Source organism: Papaver somniferum, unplaced genomic scaffold (genome assembly GCF_003573695.1).
Source record: "Papaver somniferum cultivar HN1 unplaced genomic scaffold, ASM357369v1 unplaced-scaffold_137, whole genome shotgun sequence".
NCBI classification, from domain to species: domain Eukaryota; kingdom Viridiplantae; phylum Streptophyta; class Magnoliopsida; order Ranunculales; family Papaveraceae; genus Papaver; species Papaver somniferum.
This window is the reverse complement of record NW_020622934.1, coordinates 9,646,960-9,658,106: the sequence shown is the minus strand read 5'-3', so window position 1 is coordinate 9,658,106 and position 11,147 is coordinate 9,646,960. Positions and strand designations below refer to the sequence as shown.

At 36.3% G+C, this 11,147-nt stretch overlaps 1 protein-coding gene across 4 annotated transcripts; it reads right to left on the bottom strand.

Moving 5' to 3' along the window:
* Positions 1–1,713: 1,713 nt before the first annotated feature.
* On the bottom strand, positions 1,714–9,785 carry LOC113334794 (serine/threonine-protein phosphatase 4 regulatory subunit 3-like). Of its 4 annotated transcripts, none has more exons than XM_026581002.1 (25): positions 9,525–9,785; positions 8,729–8,874; positions 8,506–8,603; positions 8,333–8,417; positions 8,164–8,213; positions 7,993–8,055; positions 7,795–7,874; positions 6,884–6,943; positions 6,530–6,629; positions 6,341–6,418; positions 6,177–6,241; positions 6,008–6,076; positions 5,850–5,927; positions 5,655–5,750; positions 5,473–5,543; positions 5,318–5,395; positions 5,063–5,156; positions 4,564–4,659; positions 3,901–4,118; positions 3,668–3,788; positions 3,437–3,568; positions 3,239–3,346; positions 3,027–3,139; positions 2,843–2,935; positions 1,714–2,623 (listed from the first exon to the last, which is right to left on the bottom strand). In XM_026581002.1, exons 6-25 carry the CDS (start codon positions 8,006–8,008, stop codon positions 2,227–2,229), a joined length of 2,163 nt encoding a protein of 720 aa, XP_026436787.1. In that variant the 5' UTR covers positions 8,009–8,055; positions 8,164–8,213; positions 8,333–8,417; positions 8,506–8,603; positions 8,729–8,874; positions 9,525–9,785; the 3' UTR covers positions 1,714–2,226. The 4 variants fall into 4 exon arrangements, with proteins under 4 accessions (XP_026436787.1, XP_026436784.1, XP_026436785.1 ...); XM_026580999.1 differs by having other exon boundaries at positions 8,506–8,605; positions 8,729–8,809; XM_026581000.1 differs by having other exon boundaries at positions 3,027–3,133; positions 8,506–8,605; positions 8,729–8,809.
* Between the last annotated feature and the right edge of the window lie 1,362 nt (positions 9,786–11,147).

The following is an 11,147-nucleotide window of genomic DNA, read 5'->3' as shown; positions in this document are numbered from 1 at the left end:
GGGGGGTGTACCCAAACGACTCTGTGAGGTCGTTAATATATTGACACTATTAATAACGACTCAAACCTGCAACTTTTCCAGGTTATGAAAAATCGTTAGGGTAGTGTGATACAGATTGACGACCCTTTTTAGCTAGGTCACCCAGAATCGTTATGTTTTTTGGTTAACACAGGAACGACTCTAAAACCAAAACTCCCTGTAAAATGTAACACTTAGGGTTGTCATATTTGTAGTCATACGAAATGACGATCCTAGCTAGCCATCGCAAATGTTATGAAGGGTCGTTAGGTGCCGTAGTAATATGGTGTAACGACTCTTCCACTGGATTTTCATAATTTTTGATTCATAGAATCATTTTATTGAATCATAAAAGACATACATCTTGCATAGCGTTGCGTTGAAGGAAATGAAATACAATAGATAATAACGATGCACTTATACATTTAACCATAAATGGCGTAATTATACATAGTGCCTTCCAAGATAAAGTAACAATGGTCGAACTCAAACTTTCCCACGAAGCACCTCATATCGCGCATACGCCTTCCCCAATGACGAATCATTATCGGGGTTTCTTGGTTCGTCGATGGACAAGGGTACCTCATTCGGCTTTTTTCCTCGGAATGGACCGGCATTCAAGTATCTGATGTGTCAGGGAGGTTTGGAAGGAGGAGTGGGCATGTGTTTCTTGTCTTTCTTTTTACTACAATGGTAACACACACAAAAAATGAACAAATCAGTTGACTATTTCATGCTATCAGAACAAGGGTCGTCACCTTATTCTTTAAAACAGAAACGACTCTAATAGAAAACATGACGACACTAACAAATAATGTGACGACCCTATCAATATTTTGGACAGTGAGTATTTCTGTTTTGCAACTAGGGTCGTCAACTAAGAGTAACGACTCTAATCCAAACCATAAGAGTTCAATGACGACTCGAATATATATATTGACGACACTTCCAGTTTTTAAGATAGAGAGACTGTTCTTAGCAGAATTAGGGTCGTCAATAGATTCGATTACAGAGGTAACGACCCAAATCTAGGACAAAAAATTGAAGTAGCAGAATTAGGGTCGTTAACGTAAACATCATATAGCTTAACGATTTTTCATAGAGATAACATGCATATGAAGAATCGTTAGGGTTTAAGAAAACACAGAGTAACGACCCATTCACTGTAACTGAAGAAAATCGGTTCCAGACCTCAATTTCACAATCAAGACTCAAGAAAAAATCAAAACAAAGGAGGGTCTTAGTTCACTTACTTTCTAATCGGCACCATTTCTTCTTCTAATTCTTCCCGCCTTGTACTGCGGTCTTAAAGTTTTTCGTATCGACGATTACAACGATGAATCGCTGAAGATTTCTTTCTTTTTTTTTTGTGTCGTTAATGGAGGAGAGAGGGAAAACTCAGGTGGGAGAGGAAGGGAGGGAAGGAGAGTAAACTGATTTTGGTTTTAGGGTTAATAGGTTTTTAAGTAGTAAGGGTAAAATAGTATTTTCACCACCTTTTGAAATCCCCTAACATTTTTGGTGTGGGTATAAATTGGTCAGGGCCCCTAATTGTTTTTAGGGTCCCCCAATTAAACGAGGTTTTGGATCGGTATTTGTTTTGTTGTTTTGTTCACCAATTTCTGATGTGTAATTCAAGAATCGCACGGCTAACCTTAATCTGGAATATTATTATACACACCCATTAAAAAATGCTGGAAGTCTAATCGAAACATCGATTGAAATTGTATAACTAATTCACATCTGTAATTTCATGTAAAGATTAAAATGTACAATCACACGTTGCACTACTTTTGGCTGGGTATGCATGGACAACCAGCTTGCCTTATCTTAACCATTGGAACTCAGGAAGAATATTAACCTAACCCTCCATCTCTGGCATACATTTATACAGAAATTTGAAAATCAATACAAAAAACGGCAAAAATTGAAGAAAAGAAGGTAAGGGCTGGTGTGACTGTTGTTTACCACCAAAGAGAACTGTTTTCTTTTCCTTTCTCGAGTAACAGCAGCATGACGAGACCAAATGCTAGGCCAGGTGAGGTTTGAATTCCTTTGACCCTTCGGCGAATAATAGATTCTTTCCTTCTCACAGACCGCTGTTCCTGTCTTGGCCTGTTTCCTCATCATCGAAATCTTTTCATCCTTCCAGGAGAGAATATAGAAATTCCCACTGCAGTCTTACAGATCAGATAATACAAGGATGTGTCATCGAACACAAGAACCAGCAGTACTCCCTTCATCTACAATCAGCTTAGATGTTGAGTCACTACCATTCAGGGATGCCACTGCAGACCCTTCGTCGGTTACTTGACAAGTCTCTGAAGTGCTCGGCGAATTATCAGAACTTCTTTGCTCTTTACTTTGAGCTTCTTCTTCAGAGAATTTCTCACCTGGGGTTCGGATAAGTGGTTTACTAGATTCTGCTTCAGGATTACATACCGACTGTGGAGCAGTGTTTAAAACATTGTCACGGTTGTTCAAGTCGTCATCCAACTTCTGCTTCTTTGTTGGCTCGTGCACCTCCTCATCGTAATTTGATTTCCGTTTTAGCGTCAGAGGGGCTGTGCTTCTTTCATCCCCACCAAGAGTTTCCACCTTATTCCTAGATGTGAAACGTTTGACATTATTAGGGAAAAACAGGTTTCATACCAGTGACTAACCTGAAGGGACGAAACACTAACACTACCCACACGACATGCCTACTAAAGTTGAAGTCAAGGTTGAGCATTCTTGATCCATGCCCTGAAAGGGTTGAATCACCCTGATCCATTGCTTGGATAATATTACATTTGGAGATGCCTTTCAAGTATTAGTACTTTACCTTAATGATGCATGGCAGGAGGTGGCTGGTAAAGAAGTTTGATTTTCTTGTTGGACATCTGAAGAACTATCAGAAGCAGTATCCTCTTCGTCGCTGATTCACTCAAGTACAAGGTTCATTAGTTAATAAATTTCAGACAAAACAAAACATTAATACATTGAATGTTCAGTAAAAGAATACAGACCTGTCCTCATTGAAGTAATCTTCTTCCTCTTTATCAAGAGCACGCTCATCATATCGCTTTCTTGGATTCTCATTGGTGCTATTTTCAGGGTCAATTTTTTCCTTGTTCTGAAACTGATTCAAGAAATTTACTAAAGATCCTGAAGTAGTACACGCTTCTTAAAAGAAACTGGCACAAGGAAGTTACCAAAGATCCAGGAGTAGACCAGTTACCTGCTCATATTTGAGTTTAAGTTGCGAAACAGTTGCAAATGGCTCAAATTTGACCAACTGACTCCAGAAAGAATCAACAATGTACATAATTAAGGTTTTTATGTTTTCCTGCACAAAGCAAATGACGTTCATACGACTTCTGAGATACCTAATCCCTACCTAATTATGCAACAGAAGCTAACTGAAAGAAAGAAGCACCTTTCTGATATACTCGAAAAGATCAAGAACTGCAGAATTTAGAAGATTATATCGATCACCATTAGCAACAAAAGCATCCACAATTGGCTTCAGATGGTTTTTCTTAACAATATGACTAAGTAATTGCTCATCCTGCCAAACAAATACGAGTTCCATTGCATTATTGCCTAAATTTCAACACATGAATCCTGCCAACAATGTATCAGAAAACAACCTGGATATAATACTCACACTAGCGTTGCGACAAATAATGATGCGCATGAAGCGAACAGCAGCTACAACTAGGTACTTCTCCCTTCTATGAACCAGAACTAAGACTTTTCCTATCATATTATTTAGAAGAAAGTTGCATCTACAAGCACGAAACCGAGATAAAACAAGATGGTTAATCCACAATTGACTCATATCGCTGAAATACAAAATTTTAACAAGCAAAGCAGCAAGCACACAACTAAGGAGAGTACTTTATCCTGTAAGGATGGTGAAGAATGCAAAAACACAGCAATTCACATATATTTGTCAATATCTCCGGCTTTATGACCACCTGACTTCCATGCCCATCACCAGCCGCTGATTTTTCTGTTGTTGATGTGGTGAGACCTTTTGGAGGGCATGACAACATTATGACCTCTATCAATTGGTCCAAGTGCTTCTCGTAGAAAATTTCTATTATTGTCTCTCTCTGCAACAAATAAAGAAAATCCATCACATGACTAAGGAGTACATACTGCAGGTCACAAATTGATTTCTAGCATGATTAAGAGAAAAAAGTTGGATACATTCTTACATAATAATATCATCCATAAATTTTCCAACAATTCATATCACAGAAAATATCAAACAGCACTCAACATTTGTAGTTCTACCTGCACAAATGCATCTTACTAGGTTGCAGATACTACACACATAAGCGTGGAGTCACTCTACTTTCCCCACACACAAAAAATAATTTTTTTTAACCTGCATCCTCTTATGTGAATAGTGATTAACTACAGAATGAAAAAGAAACCTATGAGCCAAAACCAAAGAGACTCAACAAAATAGTCAAATATACGCATCTTTCTTACATCATAATCCCGCAACATTAAAAGAAAGAGATATGCGCAAAGAAATGAAGGAAACTGCACCTGGGATCCTGCCAAGAACCAGTCTAATAAGTTGCGCAGTATCTCAAGAAACTGACAATGCATCTCCTCACCAAAATCTGTTAACATGCCTTTAACCTGAAAATAAACCATTACAATTTTATTTCATTAATCATGTCAAGGGAAGTAACTGCAAAAAGAACTAGTCGTGCTACTCTAAAAATAGTCCAAGAATGTATTAACACACACGGATTATACCAGAAAAGCAGGTATGCACATAACAGAGGAAACTCTATTAAAAGAACTTTGAAGGAAGCTACAAAACGACAACAAAAGTAAGTAAATTAAGGGCTCGTGAATAGATTGGTCTAAATAAAACTAGACGATTCTGCAAGAGCATTTGGCAGTCGTAAGAGTTAACAAATTTAATATTTCAGTCACTGCAACAAAGTAGGTATGAGAATACAAGGGATCTTTTGCCAAATAAATATAATACATATATAAGCACAATAAAAAAAAGATCCTGAAATGACTTGCATACCAGAAGTCCAAGAAGGGGACGGCCTTCCTGTCGGATAATATACGACCTGAGGAGGTTGGCATCCTGGTTAAGGAAAAGAAGAAGGATATCTGTCCTGCATAGCGAGAAGAATACCACATAATTATCAACGCTAGCATACTTGTCATGGAAAAAAGACTACAGTTCTACTACTGGTTATATATAGCAGACCTACCAGAGTAACATTATGTACTACACAATAGAATAACCTACAACTACGATAAAACAACCTCTTACCCAATTAATACAAGCCTTTTATCTTCTGACTGCAATGCATCAGCTACGATATCAAATATGCCTTCATTCATAAGATCCCTATAGCAACCAATATGCTTCAGGAAAATACAGTGAGAAAGAACGGTATAAATCGGAAAAAAATCACAAGTACATACCTAAACAGTCGCAACTGATTTACTACTGGCAAGCTCTTACTTAAGCTACAAAATTCGTGCAAGAATATTGCCTGTTCCAAATCAAGGTTAAAGATAATCAATATAGGCAAGGAATCCCTTCGCACAACAAATATTTTATCCTAAATAGATTTCAAATTATATAAAGAAGTCGAGAAATCTACCAAATTTTTCTTTGTTTCAATGGGGGCAGTGGATGATTTCGTTCTTGCAAATAGTTCCTTGATAAAGGTACTATCATCCTTCAACAAAGAAATGACCTAATAAGATAAAATATTAAATGGTCGAGTCGCAATTAGGGAAAAGATGTGGTGAAAAAAAAAAAAAAAAAAAGGACTCGCTCAGAGTTTGGAACTCACTGCTACATTATTTCCTTGAATGATGGAATTGAGATTTACAGTCGTAGACTCATCCAATATTCTTGGCAAAATGACATCCTACAAATTGTAGCAAAAATTAAAAAATGCTATCACTGCACAAATCACAATGGAGTGACAAGTCTAAAAGTTATCTACACCTTTATATAACCAATTCTGTAAGTCTGATGTATCTTTGACAAGACTGAGGGATCTTTGATTGGGATTGCCTACGATAAGAAAAAGAGCAACATTTCTAAGTTACTGCAAGCTAACCAGCTGCTTAGCCCAGGTACACCTGACATCTAAGAAGGAGAAAATGTGTATTACCTCCTTAAAGACCACATGCTCTTTCAAGAAAGCACGATGATGCACACGAGAAATTTCCTGATCATCTGAAGAACACTTTCAGTTGTTCATTAACATAGCAGTGAAGGTTAAACATTGAAAATAAATGTTATTCAGATTTTTAAGAAACTGCAAAAATAACTTACACTCAAGGGTCCCAATAATATCTATGATAAATTTATCACTAAATATTTTGTCAAAGATCTGAGGACTATTAAGTAAAACTGGACCAGAAGAAAAACAAGAAGTCATCAGTACTCATAAACAGATAGAAGAAGAAATTTGGATCAAGAGAGAAAAGGGAAAGGGAGGTACGCAAAAAGACGAATACTGACTTATTCCCTTCACCAGTCTGAATATTGTGCGAAGAGCATCCATGTCTTCCAAGTCCTCGCACACTCTAAACAGATCCAGGAGCTTTGGAAAAAAATCTTGCTGCAAAAATAGGAGAAACTATAGATTATAGAGAAGCAAAAGTGCCTCTATAACAGATAAGAGTATTGGCACCCGAAACAGTGTTGCAAACAGTTGCAGTATCCTCATATTTCGAAATAAATATTTCTGATTACACAAGTGTCCTTCAAGTACTATGCACATATATACATATCCAAATACTAAACGACTAAGAAAAACTTCTCAAATAGCAATTCTAGTATCTATGAATTGTGTATAGTTGATTAGAAGCTTACATCACGTATTATAAGCTCCGCAACACGCATCTGGTCAGTTATGCCACTCTCCGCTACGATCTGCAGGTAAAATTTGATAAGTATCATGAAGACATTTGCATATCAAGAGAGTATACTACAGAATTTTAAATTGACATTGTGAAATACTACATAACAGAAGAAATTAAGTAACTTCGAGTAATCAACCTCAAGAAGAAGGTAAACAAAGGAACTCTCCAGTTCAATGAAAAGGCAATCCACATGCATAGGATTGGCCATAATTCTCTATGTGCCTAAGGAATTGGACTTAATAATGGTTCATAGATCCAAGCAAGATTTTTTATCAAAGAAATAGAATCCAACTAAATAAAATCATAATCACGAATTTGGATATTTCACAAATTGGAAATAATTGATCTTGACCCCCCAGATACAGGAGTGAGAAGACGAAATAAGTATATCCTGGCTAAAACTGGTGATAGAGTACAAAAGTGAAATCTCGCAAGATGAAAATCACTGTCAATTAGAACAAATTGTCCCCACTAAGCATATACATTTATGCATGGCTCCCCCAATTTAATCAGGACTTCACAACTTTAAGCGTCCAACAGTAAATCCATTAAAATACCAAAATGTACTATACACTCCATATGAGTTTTTGGTTGGAAACAGTGCATATGAGTGAACTTTTATGCTTCAGTTCATAAGAACTTTAACACATGATTTCCAACTCAAATGCTAACAGCAATTGCTGACAACAAGCCTCATACACATATAATCTGCCAGACTTCTACCGATCCAAATCAAGATAATCTGGCAGACACCAGCCAAAGTTTTGGTTTTGAACTCTTCAAAGACTTGATCAGACAAAATTTTACTCTTTGAAGACAGAAAAAGAATTAAAAAAAGACACTAAGTCCACAGGCTGGAACCTTGATTATCGCAGGAAGTGTGGATAGCTCAACAGCAGGCAACTCCCTCAGTTCAGTGCTCAAACAATTAAAAGCCTCCTCTGCAAAATATAATACTGTAAGGTACAGTATATGATCCAAAGCATCATTTCTTATCCTTATCAACATGCAACCAAATATGAGGCTGATAAAAGAATCCATGAACAGAAATAAGGTTACCATTGGCCTGTGACATTCCTGATGTCTCCAGTGGTTCAGTAACAGATTCAGGACTCTCTTGATCTACAATTAGTGCCAAATAGTCGAAATAGCATGAATCAGACTGATGAATCAAGGACTTCGTTTCATAGTCCAATACATAACACACTCACAAATAAAGAGTTCACTAACCACTATTGTTACTGAAATGCAGATTCTTCCCAGCATTACGAATGTGTTCCCTAAATAACAAAAGACATTGTAATCATGATAAGACCACAAGTTCTTTAAGATCCTTTTCCAGAGAAATGACCACTGAACTAAAGTTGAAAAGCAACAACAAAACCCGCATAAAACTCACCAAACAAAAGAGCACCCTGCAATTTCTTGAAAGCTAAGCGCTAAATCTGTAGAATATTCTGGATCACGCCATGATATGATTGTATCTAAATTGAGAAAAACAACTGGTAATGTCTTCAGTGCCAAATACACACAATAGAAGTCAAGCTTACAAACATGAAAATACAAGATTACCTTCTTGTCTTTGATAATTTTCATCTGAGCCAATACGATGTGCAAGTAGCGTCTCACTATCGTCCTCATCGATCACAAACAAAGCAAGGTCTTCAGACCTCTACGACCATAACAACCAGACAAAAAAAAATATCACTTGAATTTGACAAAGTCAATACTTCAAAAGATATATGACTGACACTTTATTAACACCATAAAAATCAAAATTAGGTTAAAAACATACCTCTAAGTAACCTACACTGACTTGCCCAGTACCCCGATCATCCCATTTCCCCTCCTCATTCAAATGGTATACTTTAACACGCTGAAAATAAAATCTTTACACCATTACAACCCACTACGCAGATTCTTCAAAAAATTAATTTACATCTGAAACCAATTGACACCAAGTAAAATAAATAATCACTAAGTAGGAAGAATTCAAAATAAAAATCATTTTCTTCAGACAATATAAACTAAACAAAAACTAGAGCATCATTTTGAAAACACAATCACATCACACCGTTACACCTTCACAATTTAATTCAACCATAAGCCAATCCCGAAAAATATACTTTGTTCCCTAATCCCATTTCCATGTTGGATAAAAGCCTAGTGAATAGCTCATCCCAAATATAACAGTAGGCGGTGGGGATACCCTACTGAATAGCTCATTCTAGACAGAGCTAAAATTTCTACTTCCATATACCGGAAATTGTGGTCAAGGAATATAATGTATTAAGTGAAAATCTATTCCTTCGCACCATTAAACCCAGACATAATTCAGGGACTCGATGAAAACACGTTTACAACACAAGCTGAATTTGAATAACCGTTTTTGAATCTTTACACCATTACAGCCCACTTTAATTACTTCAAAAATTCTCAATTTCAACAAAACCCACTAATGAAATCTACTCATTCAGGTGAAAATCGACGTTAGAATAAATAACTTCGCACAATTAAACCCAAACCAAAACTAGGGCATCGATCCATAAACAAATACAACAAGAATTGTAAATATTAGGGTTTATTCTTACCTGAGATGCAGTTGTTGCAGGAGGTTTTCCTTGTGCCCCCATTAATCCTTGTATTGAGAAACAAAATTGGGAAAAATCTGAAAATTTAATTGCTAAATAAAACTAAGAATTGTAAAACAATTAGGGCTTTCTCGAAGTATGAATTTTGAAAATGGCGGGAAAATTTGAGTTTACTGAGAAACCCTAATCATACCCGCCATATGGAGTAGAGTAGGATGCTCACGAATTCCTCCTTCTTCTTCCTCTCGACTGTTTTTCTCTCTTTAACAACCTTTTAACAACCGAACGAAATGATACAGACATTCTTATATCAAAGCACATGGTTTCCCTATAATACCCTTCGTTTGGTCACTTGTCAGCTATTTGTTCGTGGTGTCACGTGGATAGCGACGTATATTCACCGTAAAAATCTCAGATTTTTAAGATTAGACAACTTCTCCGAATTAGGGGGCGACACAAAAAGATAAAAAAGGCCACCCAAGTGTAAATCTAAACTACCCCTTATCTCCGAATTTTCAAAATGACAAATATGCTCTCCATAATCGGTAGTTTATTTACGTAATTTGTAGATGTTAGGCTAATCGGAGGTTATTGTGTACACATGTAGTTTGAAAGTTTTGTTATTTTGAAGAAAAAAACTATAATCGGAAGGTATTTAGTTATCTTGTCTCCCGATTATGGAGTTGCCCAAAATTTATATTTGAAAAAATCTCAAATTTTTCGAATTTAGGAACTACCATAATCGGTAGACATGGAGTTGCATGTCTACTGATTATGGAGTTGTCACAAAATTGATATTTGAAAAAATTTCATATTTTTCGAATTTTGGAATTACCATAATCGGTAGCTTATGAAGTTCACCTCATATATCGATTTTAAACCCCACATTAATCGGTAAACAATGATAAAATGTTGTGTCCGATTATAAGGCTATTTAGGTTCAGAAGAACAATAAAAATGAAGCCACTATAATCGGTAGAAATGATTAATATTTGTACTTCCGATTAAGGACCTGTCTGACTTTTTTTTAAAAGTCACCAGAATCGGTAGTTAAGGTTGATAACATTACTACCGATTCTGCACATATCTCACAATATTTTGAAAATTTACCAGAATCGGTAGGTAAGGTTAATATATATCCTCCGATTCTGGTGAAAAATAATACAGTTTCAGATAATCAAGTAATAAACATAATTCAAAATACATTCATAACCCATAAACTTAAGAACATATAATCCAAAACAAGTATTTAAAACACCATAATCCGAAAGAAATTGTTAAAACAACATAATCCATAGCATCGAACAACACATTATCACCTAATTCCTAGTTTTCTTATTATTATTGTCAGCTAAAGTTTTAGAACGCTTAGGACGACCTGGACGACCCGCATTATCACCAGCATCACCTTCATCTCCCTCGATATTTCCTTCAGCACGAGAGCTTGAAGAAACTTGAGATCTTTTGTTCGCCTTTGATGCTTTTTTCTTGGGCGGGTTCTTCATCACTTTCTTTTCCCCAAATTCAGATGCATACTCTTCATTATCAACATTATCAATCATCTCCATGTGATTTTTTATCTTCTTAATTGGCACAGGTTGTCCAGCCGTTATGCAATCAGCG